At 40.9% G+C, this 21887-nt stretch overlaps 1 protein-coding gene across 43 annotated transcripts in view; it reads right to left on the reverse strand.

The window, feature by feature from the left end:
• Positions 1-927: 927 nt before the first annotated feature.
• Positions 928-21887, reverse strand: part of NFYC (nuclear transcription factor Y subunit gamma) — a 39333-nt gene continuing 18373 nt past the window's right edge. For 24 of the 43 annotated variants that reach the window (XM_068917449.1, XM_068917468.1, XM_068917473.1 and 21 more), the window contains 9 exons: positions 20468-20580; positions 16477-16548; positions 14574-14687; positions 12182-12277; positions 7986-8159; positions 6838-6996; positions 3166-3273; positions 2362-2421; positions 928-1819 (listed from right to left, as the gene is read on the reverse strand). In XM_068917449.1, the coding sequence (XP_068773550.1) occupies positions 1700-1819; positions 2362-2421; positions 3166-3273; positions 6838-6996; positions 7986-8159; positions 12182-12277; positions 14574-14687; positions 16477-16548; positions 20468-20580 (1016 nt within the window). In that variant the 3' untranslated portion in view covers positions 928-1699. The remainder of the gene's footprint in view (positions 1820-2361; positions 2422-3165; positions 3274-6837; positions 6997-7985; positions 8160-12181; positions 12278-14573; positions 14688-16476; positions 16549-20467; positions 20581-21887) is intronic. The other 19 variants (XM_068917474.1, XM_068917476.1, XM_068917481.1 and 16 more) reach the window with 3 other exon arrangements.

Here is a 21887-nt window from a genome sequence, read left to right on the forward strand (position 1 = left end):
TGCTAGTTTGCGTCAGTCAAACGCCGAGCCGCGATTTTCTTTCCCCAGAAGCAGTTACCTCTGCAATTGCCATGCATCCACTTACTTGGGAGATCTTCACTTCTCACCCCTGCTTTCTGCACTGCTGGGCTGGACACTGCAAGGGAAACCAAACCAAACCCCCACACCAAAGAGCACACCCACAGGCTGAGCAGCCCGTAACCGGCCACTCTGCTACGGGCCAAGCGGTGGAGCAGCCAGTCCGCCTCACAGCGCTGGTGAGCGCTGGCCCCAGTGCTGCTCCTCGTTGTAAAAACATGGCAAACTTGGTACTTTTGCAAGTGGAAAGTTAACAACTGTCAATGCTGGCGCTCTCCCTCACGCTGCCGCGCAGCTCTGCCAAGGCGCTGCGCAGAGCCACAGGGCCTCTCTGGAACAAAGCGCCAAGTATGTCAAATTGCTTGATGGTGAACACACAAAGGTTGTTAGTTACCAACTTTAGTTAGTTACCGTATCCATCTTTTAGTCAAGACTTCGAGCTTGGCATAACGCAGCAAGACCCTTGCAGTATTTTCAGTTACAACGGGCCTTCAAACCTGACTTCTTAGCTGGCTCAAACCTGCCCCAAACTCCTCCCTGTTGTTTCGGCTCGACACTGCAAACAGAAACTCTGCCCAGCTACTGCATAGGGCTGGCACGTGCAATTAAGGAGCTGCCTTGTGCTGCTGAATGACATCTCTACAGGGATCTCGGCGTGGCAGGTATCAAGAGAACATGAATCCTGCCTCTCCTGTTATTTGAGCCTGTGACCAAAGCCTTCTCCAGATCACCCTTTAGACCTTTGGCTCATTTTGCTACTTAGGGTGCAATATTTTTCAGGGACTCGGGATGCTTGTTGCTTGGCAAGTTGATACCAGGCACCGGTACTCGGCAAAGAAAGCGCACACGTTATCTTACAAAGAAAATTTATTTCCTTTTATGAAGCTTATATTACATGCATTGACTGAAGCTAGTACAACAGTTAACAACGGGGCTGGGGTTTGTCCAGACTTCCTTTAGTGTTTCTGGAATAAACCAGGCCAAATTAAAGAATCTTTTGCCCTTAGAAAACACAATCATAATACAAGGAATGTTTTTTGTTTTCATTTTAATTACTCCTTCCCTACTCCCTGCCCCCCAGCTGCATATATCCAATGCTGAGGCTTACCAAAAAAGGAGGCAGGAGAGGAAAATCTAGCACACACGCATACTTCCCCCATACACCCCTAATAAACCACCAGGATGGGAGGACAGATTCTAGCTCTATTCAAAGAGGAGTACAAAACAGAATACCAGGAATAAAGCTCTTAGGGCAAACCAGATGCAGTACCCTTTAATAATTTTACTAGGTAAAAACAGTTTACACATTGTTCAATGAGATGCTATAAATTCCTTTTGATTAATTCTCTTCAGTTTTATGATGTTGGACAAGCAGCTGAATACACTGAAATATTGATTTCTAAAAAGAAAAAAAAATAAAAATATTGCATCCTTGTCAGTTTCTGCTGGATATTCTCTCATACCCACCAGAGGAAGGTGTAGAGTGCACCAGAGATCACAGCCTAGTATAGGCTTAATATCAAGTATAGATGCACAGAAGCAGGTGTCTTCATCAAACCAAACGTCAAGCTGGTATGCGTTCGTTTCCACACAGAACGAATGCTTGCTACAACATCACCGTTCAGTCCCCTGTCACTTGCGTGGCTTGGCCGTCTGATGTTTGGTTGGTGGACTGAATGAACATGGGCTGGGTAATGTCCTGGCCTGCAGGCATGGTCACTTGCTGAATCTGATAGAGTTGCTGGCAGAGACAGAAGCAAGGGAAAGAAACGGCTATCAGTTCTCATCCTGTCCAGCCTAATTCTCTCAAAGCAGAATGCTGTGCTTTAACCCTACAAGTTGAGCGGTGGTGTTAACAGCAGATCTCAGGTCCAAGTAAAACCTATCCCCAATATCACACCGCAAATTGCCCCTAGACATTCGGTGCTAAGTTACAGCAAAATAATCCTGTGAATTTTTGATGCCTAGACTGAGCTCAGACTACTTAAGCAACAGTTGACAGCTAAACGGGATCTCAGTTCCTAAACTGGTTAAGATTAAAATGGATCCCACCCAGAGTGCAAGGACCGAATTAATTTGAAGGAAGTGTAGCAGATCAAGAAGAATCCACCTGAATTAGAGTGGCATAACATATGTTTACCCGGCTCTTCTGCTTAGGTTTTGGTAGCAGTAACAGTGTTTTACCTGGAATAGCTGATTTGTTAGAACAGGCAGGCTAGAAAGATAGTCTTAAACTCTTTGACTTCAAAGGGATGTAGTACCCATGAACTCCCAAGTTTTTACCTGTCCATCTGTGAACTGGCTGAACTGCTGCTGTCCTTGCTGGACTTCTGTCTGTGTTATCTACAACAGAGAGAGAAGGATGATCACTGATAGCATTTTAGAGAGGGTCAGAACCCTATTAACAACATTCTGCTGCCGCCTTTCAAGAGCTTTCAGACTCTCAAACTTCACTGCACCACCACGTGATAAGATAAGGCTTATGTTGCCTGCCCACGGTCATGCTGGTGCTAACTGCAAGTCAAGAACAAAGGACGTGGCATACAGTCATTCCAAACCAAACACAAGCATCTCCTGTCTGATTTTTTTTTTTTTTTTAAAAAAAGGAGAATGTGGCCTCCAAGATTGCAGAAAAGCAGTGGCCTTCGAATCCTCTGAAGGCAGAGAAGAATCCCTTAGTGACCAGTCTTGACAAGACATGGAATAAGCTGGTGACAGCAGCACTGGTCTTGATGTTTCACCTCTGCAGTACCTCTCCTCAGAGCTCGTGTTGCTGCTCCTCCCTCACCCAGACAGAAGGAGCGAAAAGTAAAGAGAAGGCTGATGAACTGAAGTTTTAGCTGCAACCAGCTAAGAAGCAGCATGAGCTTTATACAGTGAGACACATACACATGCATGCACCTTTCACGTATAGGTAAAGGAGACTTCCACTGTGCTCCTTGTTTTATTATTCTGAGGAAGGTAACAGGAAGAAAGGAAATTCAGGAATCCTACTCCAAGAGTTGGTAAATTTGACTGGGATTTGCAGTTTCAGGCTAGGGAACAATACTTAGTAGTTAATGTCAGCCTTGCTATTATAGTGCATACCTGCTGTGCATTGGTTGCAAGCGTCTGGATCTGCCCCTGGACTACCTGGGTGCCTGACACAGGTTGGGCTAAGCGGATATACTGCAGCTGGCCAGCATTCAACTGAACCTGGAGACAAGCGGAGGGGGCAGGGAAAGAAAATTAAACAGATAACTGTGTAACCTGAAACACACAAACTTGCCTTCTTGTTTCCACAACAGAAACCAGAGTAATAGATGACACTGGGAAACTTCAGTTGATTACCAGTTGAGATGAATAACTATCACGGACCCTGCCAAAGCAAGAACGAAGCCCACAGAACTCCTGCAGATTCTTGAAGTAAAACCCCGAAGAAGCACAACATTATTTCTTTTTCCAAAACGGGAATGGTCAGTTAGTAGCTAAAGCATATTAATTGCTAAAGTTTAGAGAGCTTAAAGAACATTTGTTTTTAATTATGAGAACTGGATTATTTCTTTGATGTATCATTTCATATAAAGAAAACTCTTACAAGAGCTAGCTGCACATAATGACACTACTATATTCTGCCAAAAATAAAAAGAAAATATAGAGGGCAGGGAGAAGACAGCAGAGATGACAAAACCCAGTAATATTGCAAGACAGCAGTATTTTGAAGTTTTCAATGCAAATCTGTGCCAGCGTACATCAACACCCTTCTGGCAAAGGGGGTACTTTTTGTGTCAATGTTTTGTGTTCTACATTCAAGTGCAAATTTTTATTTATTATAACCCTTACCTCACAGAGTTAAATACTTAAGGGAACGGGTTATGAAGATAACGTCATCAGGGTAACCTCAACTCTCATCTTGCATTTTCTGGGATACGAAAAGCTAGTTCTACTAATACACAATATGGCAAGAAAGAGGTCATCGTGTGATTGACATTACTATTGAATTTTTCATTGAGTTATTTAACTTCAGAACATTTAGATTCATAGCCTTGAAATTAATTACGTACAAAAACTTGGTTTCCAAGTTGTCTTCTTTTAAAAAAGGGGGGAAAAGTTACATACAAAGTTCTTGAAAACTACTCACTGACAAAGGTTGGAAGTGCCTAGAACAAAAATTATGCTCTTGGCATTAACACAAACACCGTGGACTTCACCAGCTGTGTCTAAAAGCTCCAATATTATTCCAAGAGCAAATAAACTCCACAGGAGCATAAACATTTCAAAAAAGAATCTGATTCTGCATTGAGATCTACCTGCAGAGCACGTTTTCTACACTGAAGGCTTCCTGCTTAGGTTTTAACTACACTACTAACTGAATGGATGGAAGCGTTTCAGAAAAAGCGTTCTTCCAGAAATGAGAGCAAGCTCCAAAAGACCTATCCAATGAAATCTAGCTCAGATATAGATGAAGTTTAACATGCAAAATTAATGTAGGCAAACAAATGATGAGCATTTACTTGATATACACACTTCCTTCCAGTTTTACTGCAAGCTTGACATAGAAATAATAATAAAAATGCAAAGTCACCTTCCCACGGGTGATCTGTTGCCCAAGATCAAATACAATAAATTGCAGTAGAAAAGTGGGTAGAATATCAGGAACACGTGGAAACCAGCAGAGAACATTAGTGAAATTCTCTAAATGTTCAAGCAACTTCCATAGGTACTAGCAGTTTTACCAGAGTTTTTCAAACTTTCCTATTTGTGTTATGAAAGATTCTTAGCCGAACCCTAACAAACACCAAAGAGAGTGAAAAAGAAATCATCAGAAGACAACGCTAACTATAGCATCAAGGAATAGATAGAAAGGAAACCCAAGGGGGGAAAAAAAAAAAAAGCATAGCAGAGAGAGGGTAGAACGGACAAACAGCACTAAAGAAACCAAGCACTGCTGCTCTGTGAAACCAGACGAAAAAGTTTTCCAGGTTAGTGCACTAAAAACCCTTCACAGCGAGTGCACAGCTCCCGTGTTCTATTTTACTTCACTTGCTAGATGTGAGCAAGGAGGAAGCTATCTTCCCCAATACTAACTCTAATTCTTCAACATGCTGTGAGATTAAGAGGATTCCTCTTAATTACACTAAAAACAGTATCTCTGCTGGATGTGGAAGTGATAATTTGGACTATTTCACTAAAACATTGCCAGCAAAACACTTTTCTTAAGTTACTCCATATTATGGTCTTGCAAATCTCAGACTGGAGCACTCCTGAAGATGAAAGATACTGTACTCGGGCACCTGAGTTTCTATCTCACGTCCACAGCAGTAAGAAGCATCGGAGGACCAGTCACAGCTACCCGTTTTCAAATGTTCTCAGGCGAAAGGAGGGTAGAAGCGCTTGCCTAGCCAAAACCAGACACTAATTATAAAGCCTCCAGTCTCATTTTCTTAAGGTCCACGATCACCTACAACAGGAACCACCTACGCGGAGAACAGGAGTTTCTGCAGAACGCTACGGTACCCCTCGCAGTTGTTCTTTGAAGAATTCTTTCTCCTAGCAGATCTCAGAGGTCAAGTCTTCTTGCAGAGAATTATAGCATTCAGTGGAGACAACTGGAAAACAAGCTTGAAACTGTTCTTTTATCACTGGAGCAAAGGAAGATACTGCAACATTCAGCCTTGTTACAATACTCAGGCAAGGCTTGGAGATTGCCTTCCAGAATGTTTACAAGAACAAATATCTTGGAGAGACTTCCATAAGAAAAGGAAGAATGTAAAAGAAAGGCAGTGGAGAATGTAGAAAAGAGGGAAAAAAGTTACACGTAGTAAAACATCGTATTTGGCAAAAAACGCACTTCCTTTCTGACCAACACTGCAAGCCAAGCAGTAGGAATCAGCTGAAGACTTAAGAGATGAAAAGAAGCGAGAAGTCAACTGGAAAGTCTGGCAACATTCACCATCTAAACCTTTTTCAAGATGTTATGTCAAAGCAAAAACATAATAATAGAAATCAAAGGCAAAATGAAATTCTTGTCTCGGTCACTCAGTCTGACCTTTGGGTTTGCTGGTTAAGTACACAGAACTGGACAGATTTCTTTCTTTAAGAGGTGTGAAATTTTCCAGATGGGAACAAAAAGTCCCAGCTTTGTTGTGATTAGAAGCTACAGAGAGGAAAAAAGTGACATATGTTTGACCCACATGTTTACCTAGGACACATGCCAGAAATTTACTTCTGATGTTGGGTGCTCAAAAATCATACTCTTAAGGCCAGCAGGTCTATATCGACGCGAAAACAAGCAGGTATTTTCTGGTTCTGTAAAGCCATTCCTTCAATTAGCTCGAACTATTTTGTAGAAATATTTTTACAATATGAAAGTTTATTAAAAACTCAAAGATGGCACCTGCCCCACTGCCAGGTCATGACTTCAGATTGCAGAGGCAGAACCAAGTGAAGGCTCCTGAGGTTAATTACACCTTATGGATGTTGTAGTAAAGGACTAAGGCTTATCCAGGAAATATTTTATTTATTGCTTCCTAATCATAACTATTTCACTAAGGGGAAGTGTTGGGGGCGGAGAATGGGTTTACACTACATGGGTTAGATTTATTTCCCTCTTTGTGTCACACACCTGGTTAGCTTTCCTCCCTCAAAGGTAGGAAATGCACCACTCAATCCAAACTTCCTCTTTTAATTAAAAAAGCATACATGTACGCTCTCATGCCAAAACACCAGTGGACAGTTTGCTCACAAGACTGTTAAACATTCCTACTGGTAAAGTCTTACCGGTATTTGTTGGATTTCTCCTGTATTGGTGATGATCTGCTGCATGACTTGCATGGTCTGCCCAGTTCCACTCTGAGCCTGCTGTGTTTGTCCTTGCGGCTGAGCCTGCACGATCTGTACCTGTTGACCTTCTCCAACCTGCATTGTCACAGGAGTGGTCTGAATTCAAAACAGAGGAACAAGGACCAAGCAAGGATTGAACACAGGTGAAACAGCCACAAGATACAAAGCTAATAATAGACAGATTGCTTCCCAGATCCACTGTTAGCTTGCTGACGCTTAAACCACCAGCAAGGGAATCCAAGACATGAGTAACCCTCATTATCGAGGTAGGTGAACACCTTGCCAGCTCTGGCATACTTATCCTCACAACACTGCTATGAAGGAGGAAAGTGCTGTTTTCTGCTTTTACAGATAGGTAACCGGGCCGAAGAGAGGCTAAGACACGCCAAACATTCAAGAAAAACGTATGTCTATAGGGATTCAAACTGAGATTTCAGAGCTCTGAAGATAGCAGTGGTCTGGTAATTGGAACCGGTTTCCTGCCAAAACACTGCTCAACTGGAAAAGCAAAAGATGCCACGTCAGCCCTTACTAACACCACACAACTATTGGCCAAACAAAGGAAAAATCAAGTTATTTAAGAAGAATCACACAGGCCCCATTTCTCTGAATATCCACACTGTGCCTCTTACAGCATCTGTCCACTGTTCTGCAAAAAAATTGATTTCTTAATTTCAGTATGCTAATAACAAGAGTAAGGACAAAAAAAAAAAAAAATCAGCGAGAGTCACGTGATTGACAGTGTCCAAACACAACCCCAAATTTATTATGGCTTCACTGTTACTTGGAAAAAGACATGTGGCTGTCATTATTTGTTGCAGAATAACAACGTGCTGTACTCCCATAAAACAACATAACCAATAGTATAGAAAGTAAAAGGATATTTCTATCCTACCTAGGTCAGTGCAATTCAGTGTTTCAACTGTCTCCTCCTATTGCAAAGGACATGACCAGAACACACATTTCTATAATACAGACTGTTCTGAGCAGCGAGAACAGGATGCTGCAATACATTACAGAGGCAAATCAAGGATTTCACTGGCTCCACTGAACTGCAAAGCCCCCGAACTCTGCACATGACTCACCTGCCCTTGCTGTGGCTGAGCAATGATGATTTGTCCTGGCTGGATAGTAGTTGTAGATGTGGTGGTCTGTTGTCCTTGCTGTTGCCCCTGAACCTGAACTGCAGCAGGCTGCTGAGCAAGGGTGAAATAATACTGTACAGGTTCAGCTGGAGTCACAGCCTGACGCACCTCTTCCTGTGGTATAGGTTAAAAAAAGGGGGCAAAAGGGGAGGGAATGAATCAACACCTAAAACCCCTGCCCCAAAGGGAGATGAAATACCCTCTATGAGCATGCTCAATGGGAAATAATCTTTAATATCAAGTTCTCAACTGTTTAACCCAAGTAATCCTGAACTGATAAATCAAAATAGGTTTCCTCATTTACTGAGCTATATAAAAAAACCCAATACCCAAAGTATAACGTAGTCAGTAATTTCATTATTAGAAACAAACAAATAAAACTACCACAGTTAAAACCATGCAACTGCTCGTCAGTGAATCCCATCACTGCCTGTTATCTTAACATAGGATGAATTATAAATGCACAAAGAACTTCAAGTCTCATCCGTCACAAAACCCTCTCCTTAGCCTACATACCCAACACAAATCTTAATCTAGCACTTGATATTAAATCTCCAAGAATAAAAGCCATGTACTGGATGCATTCTGTAGCGCCGCTCCCTGCCTCCCCCTTCCGGACCAACTTTTCCGGAATTAAAATGATTTCATCTTGCCCTGTGGCATAACAGTCCGATTCTGCTGGTAGCAAAAATATCTCAACTTTTGTGTTGGTAAAGAAACAAAGGCCCTGATCTAACTCATTGTCCGAAGCACTGGAAAGCTGTAATACTGCTGTTCTGGTTTATCCAAGCATGTCTTTGGGAGCAAAAAAACCCTTTATGATTTATGAAGTTTGAGGTAAAGGAGTAGAATTTGGGAGACTATGTTAAGTGGCAAGCAACTCAAAAATTCAATTTCTTCAGCTGCCAAGAGAAGAAGTTGGATCTTGCACCTTACAGAAGATGCAGCTCACCAGATGTTCACTCCATGGCAGAAGGCGTAAACAATCCTCTCCCAGCCACCTCAAGTTCACAGCTGAGAGTGTAGGATGTTTACACGTGCTACAGCATGGCAGATTCCAAGTTACACAAGTCCGCTTGATTCCCTTGCAGTAAGCGAGGCTTGCTCGTGGATAACCTTCAACGTGTCTAACTGGTCAGTCAAAGAACTCAAATTAAACAAGAGCTATACATGTTGTCAAGATAGGGCATCAGGCTTGAATAAGAAAGCCCTCTCCCTTAATTGCTAGTCACTCAAGGTGACTAGCAAGACTCCCTTAAGAAAAGGCTTATTAATGGAAGGTTCCTCAAAAGCCTATCAAAAAATTACGCCCCCAAAGGTTCACTGCTGGCTGTAACCAAGAAGTGATTTCTGAGCCGCCTGGCTCTCAGAGCAAACAACATTAGCACCATCCAACAGTTGTGCAAAGCACTGCAATACAACATTTACAGTCCTTCCTACACAGGTTAATTGACTGATTATTCCTACTTGCTTTATCAAGCCTTTGAGGAGGGATGAATAACCCATTGTGAATATACTCACAACAGGACACGCGTCTTCAGTTAATCATAAAACCGCACGCATGGAGAAGAGCTGTAGCGCTTTCTGTAAAATCTGGTCCTCAGATGTGTTATTTCTAGAGCACTGCAATCCTCAATTCCTAGCTGAATCCTGAAACAATTCAGGCAACTGAGCACTTCTATAAATATCTATTCTAGGTTAAAGTTGCATGTGCTACAGGCAAAATTGTCTTTAAATTTGAATTTGCTTAAACTAGGTTATATCCTATCGTTTGCTGTCTTTTATTTTCAAGCCATAGCTTTCGTTACCAGAGCAACATAACAGTCATGGTTTCATTTCCAGCTCTCCCATGTAACCAACACTAACTTGTCAAACAGTCTTTGCTGTGGTAGAGATAAAATACAGATTGTATCCCAGGCCAAAAAGTGCAGGCTGTCAAGGCTATAGGCAGCTCTTTTTCCAGAGCTGTTGAATCAAAGGAATATTTTCCACTGAAAAGTCCTCATCTATGTTAATGCCAGTAGTTAATTCTCCATCAAACCTCTCCTGTCACCGGTACTATTCCTAGCGATTCAGCAACGTCCACAGACAGCGAATACACCAGTGTGAGACACAGATTTCTAAAGCCTATTTCATCCCTGAAGCTGTCCGAGTTCCGCTGTTCGGTGTGCTGTGCAATCCTAAAGAGACAGCTCTGGTGGGATGCATCACCAAGACAAGTTAACGTAACAACTTATATGCATGTAACACATTGCTATACTTCACATATTAATTTGATTGCAAAACACAAGGGTTTCCTTTTTGCTGTGAATTAAATAGCTCCAGTAAGAAAGTAATATGGAAGGTGTTCTCACTCCCCAACATAGAATAATTATAAAAATAGCAATACTATGCTGAATAACTAGATGAAACATCTAAAAGAAAGAACTCTCTGAATTTGCAATGTCAGTGACAGAACTCACCTGTGTTACTTCAGGCTGCAACTGACTTGCTTTCGGCTTATTAAGCGGAACAAACTGAAACGTGGGATCCCCTTGCCTCAGTTAAGCATAACAAGGGCTAACCAGCTGTTGTGCAGGCTGCTGCTTTTGTCGTTTTATTTAATACTGAACTGATGATTTTTGGATAAGTCATTCGCTGCAGGGATAAAACAGGCAACTCAGCGAAGGAACGGAAGGAGCTGTGCCACACTCCCACACGTGATATTCACCAGGCATACAGAAAACAGAGTCCCTAGCACACCTGAAGTCTTGGAACATTGCTAATTTTAGCCATAGCTCACTACAGTGGTAGGATGGACTCTCCTGCACACGTTGTGACAAGGAAATGCATTTTCCTCATTTACCAGGAAGTCATGCTGTTTCTGGAAACCGGAACGTGAGATCAAACTCAACTCAGGACATCATCAGAAAGGATGAGGTATGCATTTTTCCCCCTTTGACCGAGACTTCAGTAACACCACGAGGATGGTCTAGAACGGAAGCACTGCCTGCTGCACTCAGAGAGCAAATATCTCTTTTCACGTTATCCAGATTGAACTGGTTTCGTATTCCAACAGAAAAGAAAAACTTCCATGTAACACACTTGCCAGAAAGATTTTTTACAGCCTCTCCAGTAGCCCTGGCCCGAGAAGACATTTCAAGGACCTCCTTGGATTTTCCAAAGGTAAGACACTGAAAACCTTCAAAAGTATCAGAAAGCCAACTGAAGACAGTATACAAATACATCGTTATAAGCCACTGAAATCTACTGTTCATAGAAGAAATTGCTCCAGTTCCATCAAATCAGGAGTCACAGGCAACCATTCCAGGAGTTACAGAACAAGGTGCTGAAACAGCAGCACTGTCAAAATGCAGCTGTTACCTAGAAGGACTACCGATGGTAAACCAGCCACTTTATCAGGCAACTTGTAAAGAAGACAGAGAGACAGTTTGACCATTGAACTGGTGAACTATTAGCAGCAAAAGAGAACAAACTTTAAGTGAAGGAGATAAATTAATCCATCAGAAAGCTGGATCGGTTTCTTTGTGCATTTTGAAGCAGCAAGACTGGGCTTCAACCCCAACTCATTTCATTTTCTGGCACTGTCTCAAACATGGAGGGAAACAGACACTTTGTAAAACACAAACCGGTTAAGTTTTAAAGAAGATCTTGTGTTCAGATGACCGCAGCAGCCTGCCGCTGTAAACATCCGACTGAAAGCTCCTTCCAACACCTTACAGCTTCCAGTCAAGGATGTTTACAGTAGCAATGACTGCCCCAAAGGATGCAGAAGGTGGTACTTCTAAGCAAAAAAGCCTGTTTCTTCCTCTACAACAGTCAAAGGACGTAGACTCAGCACGTTTTTAAAAGTTAACAACATTTATCTGAGCTATATAGTAAAGGTTTTGTCACATAAGTAAATCCCCAACTTAGACTCCTGTAAATCTCCAATCCATGACTACAAGCTCTCTTTTGCATTAAAAAGTTAAAGGACTTGAAAATACTGCAAATAAGCATGCAAAAAGAAAAAAAGAAGCCCAAACCTCATCTTTAAATCTGAGATTCTGTACTGCTTTATCAATTCTTTATCAATTACAGAGCGAAGTCAAACCAAGGAAAGGACAGACAACAGAGCAACCATTTTTCTGTCTCACCTGGCGCTTTGGCGGCTTCAGTTCATCTCTTGGAACAATATCAATGAGAAAGTCAAATTGATCAAACTTTGTAATTGCCATGGCAATGTCATTCCTCTATAACAACAAAAACAGAAAACCATTCTTCAGCTTCAGAATTCCATTTTGTTGCTGGATAAATACAGTTAGAGGTTTTTAAATCAATCCATGTGAGAGCCTCTTCTCTGGATCCCAAACGGCAAAGCCAGGGAGTCAGAACTTCTGTTTCAGTAACACCAGCATTGGCTCATGCTGGGTGGGAACTCCAAGTCGCACAGCAAAAAAAAAGTGCTTATTGAACTCGGGCTATTACAATCACCTACTCATCCACGAGACCTAATCAGGCCCTCCACAATGGCACTGCTACAATTCACTGCAGGAGGCTCATGACAACAGAATTAAAAAAAAAAAAAGGGGGGGGGTGGGAAATTCTTCTAACATCAAAGATAGCTGAAAAGAACCTTTGACTGCTCCAGGTATTAGTGCCAACATATGCAGAACCTACAAGTTTGGGAGCAAGAAAGCAGTGGGGAGGGAAGGCACGATGGGATCTTAATCAAGGTAGGAGAATGCCAAGATATGTCGGGAACAAGCTTCAGCACGCGGAAGGGCAAAACGGTTAGCAAAGTATGAAGATTAAAACATATACTTAGCAAACTGGCCAAATGCGTATCAGAAAAAGGTTGTGCAAGAGCCAATGAACAGTATGAGGAATTGGCAAGGTAAATGTCATCTTAGAACTATTTATAACTTTTATACCTCACCTGAAAAAAAAATCTAAAGATTAGCATTAAAGGTCATTAAAGACCTGAATAAAGAGTTAGCCTGCAGTAAGTCATCACTTAATTGTATTTGCTCAAGATCTGAAATAACCTGAAGACAAAAAGGAAAGCTATTCTGCCATTTTAAAATGCTTGCAAAAGTAGAGCTAATTCAAGAAGCTATTAAAAGTCTCACTTTCATTAGCTGAGGATAAATTTATAAAGCCTACATCTGAACATGATTTGAGACAAAGATGCCTACGCTGCCTAATGAATAGGTAACACTTAGAAGGCTATCAATCCTCAACATTTCAGGCGAGTTAACGTTTCTAAACCTTATATTGTCTTAGCATTTAAGTGCCAAACAATGATCACGTAGAAAGCACAAGTAAGAGACATTTCTTTTGTTGTGCAGGCACCGTACGTTATAAAAAGCATCTTCACCAGGAAAAAAACCTTTATTGAACAGATGCAGCTCATATTTCATTCTCAGCGCTCGGGATTGGGTTCAATCCAATTTCCCCTGGAATATAGTTCCATAACTCAGACCTCTCCACTGTAAATTTTCTACCCAACTACTTGATAAGCAGAGGCTGCGTTTCTGCAGCTGCACTGTCCCTGCGGAGAGCAGCTGTTCTAGGATGGCAGCTGCTGTGGAAGGCAAGGCAGTCAGAAGTAAAACCTGAGTCAATTCAAGGTCTTACATATTAGGATCAAGATTTAAGTATGATTCTGAAATAAACGGATTCATCAGAGCTTGAAAACTGCTAACAGAACATGACTGAGTCAGCATTTGCTGCTTATGAAGCATCTTGCTTGTGGTATGTATATCAAATATACCCTTCCCACAGTAACTACATTCAAATCTGGGTTAAGCAAGTCGCATTAGCCTAATTTAGAGGAAGTGGAACGGCTAGACGCACGTTCAGTATGATAGATTTGGACTGAGGTCAGACATGTCTCCTTCCACTACAGCAATTTCTGCACCAGGGCGCAGGAGACCTAACATTAGAGTCCTAAAGATCAGCATCTCACCTCTCATCTGAGGTCCTATGTTGATGGTGATTACAGTTTTGAGTAGTTCTGGTAAATACTTAAGGCTAAAAATGAATACCAAATGTTTTCACACAATAAGAGACACTGTGAAGGGTTACAATTTACTCTTGAACCACTCCAAAATTGACTATCCTTGAGAAACTCTCGCAGTCCAGAGAGAAAACCTGACCTATTCTGGAGGAGGAAATTTTTTCACGTTTTTCTCTCTGTACTTTCATCAACACAAACCAGTATCTGCAAGCCTGTGTTAAAATTACTACTGAAGAACAAATCAGCTAGCAGAAGTTCAATAGCTACAGGTATCCTGAGCAATTAAAGCAGGCTACAATTAGCTGACAGCTGCAGGAGGTTTTTTGTTTTGTTTTGGTCGTTTTTTAAGTTAAGAAAAAAGCACGTAAGCACTGCAGTTACAGTGGGCACTATGCTTTGCACACATTTGTAATGATAAACACCGGTACTAAAGTTAGTGTCTACAAAACATGGCTCGTATTATGGAAACAAAGATTTGTAAATAGCTTATGAAGCAGCTGAAGGCTAGGTACGAACAGCTCTGTTACCTGCAGAGTCCTGCGCTTGTTATCTTCAGTGTGTATCCACGCTCGCAACGTCAATTCCGTTATGAATATCTGAGCTGCCTTGGCAAACAACACAGGAGCTTCAGCACTAATCATCTGCAATTACATTCACACAATTTTTAAATTTACCACTAATATTCTAATGCAGCACAGATACTCTCACTGCAGTCAGAGTAACCTGATAACGTTAGTCAAGTCTGAATGGCTGCATTGTTGAACGGTAAAGCTTGGGGAATTTCCACCTCCGAAGAATCTGTCTATGGGTTTTTCAGTCCGATGAGTTACCAGCCTTGAGTTAAATGTCGTTGTAAGAGTATTGGTCACCTACTATCTGTCTTGAAAGTCTTTTTAATAAAATATAGGACTAGTCAAATGTTATCTCCCTATTGTGCTGGACTACGGCAGGCCAACAAAAAGGTTAGCTTAAACTGGCCCTGTAAGAAGTGAAACCCTGCAGGCGGTTCCTGTGGCAGCTTTCTCCAACTGAAAACCTATCCTAACAGTTACTACTATTGCAAAGATGGATTGCGTACAAACCAGCAGCCAGTGGGAAAGTTTGCAGAAATGCCCAGGCCAACTTTGCTGTCTCAACTCTATGATCACAAACCTCCCAACTTGCAGCTACAAATAGCATCACTGCATATTCAACCAGAAGGCGTCATCCAGCAGCTTCACACTGCAGTGCCTTGGCACATGCATAAAAGACTCTGAATGAGGGTGCAAACTGAAGAGGACAGGTTGAAGGCTCACTTCAAAAGCTGGCCCTTACTTTATAATCGTAACATTAATATGATTTGAATTATATGCAGGAATTATAAAGCAGCTTTGGGGCATACGACTCTGCCTCACCCAATTTTTTTTCCCCTAAAAGTATCCAGCTCAAGCATCCTTTCAATTACAGTTTCATTTTTAGCTGGCTTTGCATGAATGCTTATTTGCCAATACAGTCTTCTCCATGTTCAATAACGTCCCAGGAAAGCCAGAGATTTTTTTTTCCCCCCTTAAATCTCATCTTCATGATCAAGCATTTGGCACTGATTTGGTTAAGACACTAAACTGGGACCTGAGAGGCCTGGATTCAGTCAGGTTCCAGGCTGAATGAATAGCTCCCTTGTATAGGAAGACAACACTCACCTTCTTTGGGATCTTATTTCCATGTTGAAGATTGTCCTAATAGGAGGATGGTGTCACATGGAGAAAAACAAAAGAAAGTGCAAACTGCTCCCTCCCTTCTTAGGGGTTAAATGTTGGACAGAATCTTCTGATTTAAAAGCAGGGAGAGCCTGAGCAGTGCAGGAGTCAGCTCCCTGCAGGTGATTCGTTTGTCCCTCCTTTTATGTTAGTAAACTTTCATCAGTCACACGACAAACCAAGCACCATTTTTTCTTTTTTTTTTTTTTTTTAAAAAAACATCAAGGTTTCAGCTTGAACACTGATATCAAACCCACATCTTCTACCTAAAGTATTACACATTTTTCCATAGAATTTGAAGGATTATAGCAAGCACTTGTAAAGTGGTATCACTCTTTATACTAAATACTCTATAAATTCGTAAAACAGAGTCAAGAGAAGAAAGAAGGAAACATGAGAAAAGGCAGTTAAGCACTAAAAAAAAAAAAAAAAAAAAAATCAGGAAACACTCAGAATTATATAGCAGACTGATTATTTAACAGAAGAAAGCAAAATTGCAAAAGTCTGAAGCAAAGATCCCAAATTATTCTGCTTTCCAACTTCATTTTAATTACACTAAGCTAGCTAAATAATACATTCAAGGCAATCATTCTACAATGTGTTTTAAAAATAATAATAAAGTAATGAATTGCAAGGAGCTATATGACATTCACAAAAATCTCATAAATACATAAGTAAAAACACATGAATGCACCTTCACATCTTCATCTAGTTTCATAATCTTCTTAATACGAGCCAGGGGAAGTTCTTGAACTCTGAAGTCCTTCTGCAGAGAGAAATAGATTTGGAAAAGTCTTCAGTGGTACTTAACACAAAACAAAGGTCAGGTAAGAAATGTTAAAATTGTCTAAAACAGAAGTGACTAGAATTGGATAAAAATAACTTATTTTCTTCAAGATATGGCAGTTTCTGCTCAGACCCAAGTTTTCTCATCTGCTTTTCTTTATTTTACAGTGGTATACCACTACTTAAATCATATATCAGACACTCATCTGCTATTTCACCTCAAAGTTAAAGTCGTTCTGCAGAACAGAACATTTCTAATATTACACAATTTTGCATCTATTTGTTTTGGAAGCAACTATTTCAATTAGGTATCTTTTGATCCAGAAAGGATTGCAATTTACTAGAAGTCACACGAGAAAAAGAAGGCAGTGAGGAAAACAAGTGCTATGTGGGGCCACACTATGAAATCTTCATTTGTACTTTGCTGTTGTCCAATACCAGCTTTGGTGTCAAAAAAATCTTGCAAAACCCTTGTTCAAAAATCTATTCCATTCCTGTTTTTTAGCTGGATTTCTCACTATTTTACAGCAAAAGAGAACTGCTGACTCAAAATGAGGGGTAATGATGGCTTAGAAGGAGACAGAAGGTGAGAGAGATAATGCTCTCGTCGTACCGAACTATCCCGCTCTGCTTAGCTGTCAACATGTACTCAACCCGTGCAGCAACGGAGGCAACACCGCGTCATTATCTACATGAAAGGATACGCTAACATGTCCTTTGGAGAGACTCTCTCCAGAGAGAACTCATAGGGCTGAGGGAAGCTGCTAAGTTTTACTACAAATAGTAGACTCTCTTCTCTAAAAACATAAAGAGGAGTTAGAAAGCAAAAACACAAGAAAACAACAACAAAAAACCCAACACACTGTGTTCCTACAGGAGCCTCTTAAGCGAGGGAGAAAGGCTGAGGCTATACCATTGCATTGGGAATGCATAACCCCTACCCACGAGGGGCTTCTAAAAATTTTCTTCCCTTCCAGAAAACAAACCTTAACAAAAGTGTCATAAAAAATAAAAGGAAATTCATTTCTCTAGGGAAGAATGCACTGCAAGATGTTCTCAGTGAAACAAAGATTGAAAAAAATGCTGTTTTGAAGCAAAACGCAGAGGTTGAACGTGGTTCAGACAGCATTCCAGCAGGGAGCATTTCATTTACATACATACATATATTTATATATATAAAATATATATAAACATCCTCTCTGTCCTCCTTCTGGACAGAAATAGAAATGCAGTGCTCCTGGTGCTCCTAGTGATGATATACGACAAACGAGACCTAACTCTGGGGGGGTCCTTGCAGATCTGGGAAAGAACTGATATCCTAGGAACTCTGCCCAGGCTGCCTGCAGTCTCAGCTTTCAGCCGGGAAAGGACGCTGCCATGCAGGCAGCCAGGGCTGCCGCCTGTGGCCGGGGGGCAGAGCCCTGGAGCTGGCACGCTGCAACGCAATACCGAACAGAAGAGGACTTGCATCCCTCACTGCAAAGCAGGGAACAGAGGTCTGGAAGACACAAGGAAGGGCCCTTTTCGAGAGTGCTGAGATAAGATGCAAGGCTATTCACTGCTGGAACTTGCTAAACAACAGGGGACAAGGAGTACTGCGGGCAGCTGCACCCTGCTGGCGAACACAGCGTTTGGGAAGGATTCTGGGCAATAGGAGAAGAGGTAAACCAAGGGCTTGAACACACTGCAGTCAGGGTGGACCCTTCAACCTGTCCTCATCACAAACAAGGAGTTGCTAGAGCATGAAAAAAAAAAAAAAATCCCAAAGGTTTTTTTGTTTTGCTTTGAGGCTTGTTTCTTTTAAAAAGAGCTTTGTGAGCTTTGGGTAAGCCTCAAAGAAAGACGTAGACAAGATTTCTAATTCCTGAAATTCTTTTAAGTAGTGTTAAGTTCTACAAACAGCAGAGCTGCAAGGAGACATGCACAGGTACAACACAATTATAAGATTTAAATAAAAGAGACAGAGGGAGATATTAGAAAAATCCAAACTCCTTTATTCCTTTATGGCAGACAGGCAAGTGTCACATAAATCAAAATTAATATACAAGTACTACAGTGAAGGGAAGTCTGACTACTACCCAGCTGAACAAACTTAAGACACTGATTTTTCATCTTTTCTGTTTTCCAAATTAGGTCTTAATGTTTCCACGGGCCACTTACAACTAATTCTGGAACTGAAATGCATCACTAGTCCTATTTCTCCAAGACTAGGCTACGTTTCTTTCTGTTATATGGAGGCACAGAACGGGGACCTGTGCTTTATTCTTCTAAAGTAGTTCCTCTAAATTCTAGCAGTGGCTGCACACTGCAAACACACAAAACCAGACAGAGATAACCTCAAATAGGAGGCAACCAAAACAGGTTTTCCATCAAACAACTGCTCTGACCTCTGCTATACAGTATGCCTAAGCGAGTTCTAAGTTTACTTGCATGCACATACACGGGAACATTTTCAATAAGATGCACACTGATTTCAATATTTGATAATACATGGGCAGACGGCATAGGAATATTTTGTAGTTATCCCTTTTCCTTTCCACCTCCTGGCCATTGAAAACTTAGCTGAGGACAATGACTTACTATCTTGAATCATGTGACAGTTAAAAATTAAACTGCCTGTACTTGATAAGCTGCAGAATAAACCCTTTTCACTGGAGACTACAGCTCTCAAACACAAAAATGCAGCGCGCTAAAAGAGGAGTGTAATTAATTCTACTTTATGCATACGAATTTCTACATCTGTTTTCTTTGATCAGCTGCACACAGGCTGAGAAAGGAAGCTTATCTTGAAACTACTGGATTGGGGTTTTCACTTTGAATAGCCTATCTTCAACTTGAGTTCTTTTGTTTTCAGTTAAAAGCACAAGACTGCATTTTAGGACTGCTGTATCACAGTAATCTATCAATCTGTCTTGAAAAGGTATTTTCTTATAAGCCCTTGTTCTCAGGCACGTCTCTTTTGGGAATGGAAAAGAAACAGAAGCTGTTTAGCCTATACAGTTTTGGGTTTTTTTTTTTTTTTTCAAATCAAATGTCTTTAAATTAATAAAGCATATGATAGTGATGCACTTGGCATTCAAGTCATTGTCAAAACTTCATACTTGTCAAAGCAGACAGTTCTGAAATATGGCATAGTAGTTCTACACAAAAAGTCTAAAACCAAGAATTCATTCACAAAATTGCAACTGTCTGCCCACAGCTAGATGTCTGAGCTTATAAAGGAGAAAAGACTAGAAATCCTGCACACTTTTTGAATGGTAACATCTTCCAGGGTACACTGATCTGGCTTGTGCTTTGGTGTGGATAAGGAGGGGGACTTTTACATGGAAGCAATGCCAGTCAGGTTTTATATTGCAGAATTCTTCTGCTGTAGAATTTGAACAGCAGTAGGTCAGCCTATGTAGTACAAAGTGAGGTATATTCTCAAATCCTTCAACCTTCCATCCACTAAAGCAACTGCATTTAACCCATAGCTATTTTAGAATTGCTTCATTTTTCCCCTCCTCCCCCCAAAAGAGGATACCCTTGCAACTTTCCAGAAAGCAGCCAAGGTTGTCATCTAGCATATTAAAAAATTATTTTAATCATCTTTATCATAACTATATGGATCTTCTTGTTTAGCCCAGAAAGAGTTACAACTGTATGACAATTACATCTCATTACACTGTGAATCAACTACATTTAATTTGCATCTCAGGTTCTGGCAGTTGTAGCAAAAAGACTCGCTGTACAATTATTTATCAGATTTTAAGGCCGTCTTGCATTGTATAGCCAACTCTACTTAATCTCACAGGAAGCAAGAACAAGTTCAAATCAAGACTTATTTTGCTACCAGTCATTAGCAGCTAACGCACTTTCTACCGTTATTTAGAAATAATATGACCAGCGAAGACACTTACCACTGTGAGATTGCGTATCTCCTCCATGACTCGTGGCCAGAAGGACTGAAGGCTTTGCTGCGCATCGCTGTTGCTAGCTGTGCCGAAGCTACCATCTGTGGACATTCTGATATCTAGAAGAAACATAGACAAGCATTAGCAGTGAGGGAGGGGAGTCAGGAGCCAAAGAATCCCAGAGATTCTCTGCAAGTCACACGAATACAGCAAGGGACCAGTCTGGGTAATCAAATCACTTTGGGAAATTGTTAAAAGTAAGATATGCCTGTCCAGGTCCCACAGTAACAATGTGAAGATATTCACATCTTCTGGAAGGGATGTGAATGATGCTATTAGACATGAGTGCCAGGACAACAGCCAAGTAACCATACCAAAAAAAAAAAAAAAATCATTTCATAGATCAATCCCACATTAACTATTCAAGTTTGAAGCCTCATCATCTTTCTTTCTTTCTTTCTTTATTTTTTATTAAAGATCAAAAGGAGTTATTACAAAACAACAGATGCTTGGTGTCTCAGCTCACATTCCAGTGCACACCTATTGTAAAATCATTTTTCCTCTTGCTTGTTACAGCCAGCAACTCTGCAGGATATCGCAGGAGCCCCTCCCAGTTAAAGTCAGAATATCCATGTCAGCCAGATATTATCTCTAAAAAGTGTAATTAAACAGTTTATTCTGTGCCTACTTGAATACCTTCAGTTTTTGTGGTTTTACATTTTTAAAATACACCTTCCCCCAGGGCACAATCAACAGGAGAAATTAAATCTATCATACAGAATGTCAAAGGCACAGAGTAAGGTTTGAAATGAAAGTCTTCCAATTCAAACAACTGTAACATGCTCAAAATTAATGAGCAAAGTTCATTTTTAGAAGGCAAGGCTCTTATTTATGCTTATAAAATTAATCCAACAACAGAAAACTATGACTGTCATTTAGTGGTCTACAGCTGGAGGATGTTAAGCAAGTTCTGGCCAATATTAAATTTATATTGGACATTGCCTCTGCATTCATTAAGACTTGTGTCTTTACAAATGGCTGTATTTACAGCAGTACTTGTCGTCATCAAGAACTTGTATGGAGAAAACACAGGGGCAGTAAGTGGGTTCAGACCTTCCTATGCAACCGTGCTGTACTATAGTAAAGATGGTGAAGAGGTGAGGACACGCGGCAGAAATCAAACTCTTCCTCGGGGACTAAAACGGTGCAAGCCAATATCATACCGTTCAGATGCGTTTCCAGCATTACCTAATACAAACCTTCTTTTCCATAAACTTTCTGACTAAGAACTCTTAGGACAGAATTAGTCAATATTAAAACCAACTCATATACACAATTTGGGAATCACTTTAAATACAAAGGCTAGCTTTACTCTCTTCTGTAACGCATGGGTCCTGCAGGGTTCCCAATAGGAATCTAACCCTTT

The sequence above is a fragment of the Struthio camelus genome, chromosome 23 (assembly GCF_040807025.1).
Source record: "Struthio camelus isolate bStrCam1 chromosome 23, bStrCam1.hap1, whole genome shotgun sequence".
Classification (NCBI taxonomy): Eukaryota; Metazoa; Chordata; class Aves; order Struthioniformes; family Struthionidae; genus Struthio; species Struthio camelus.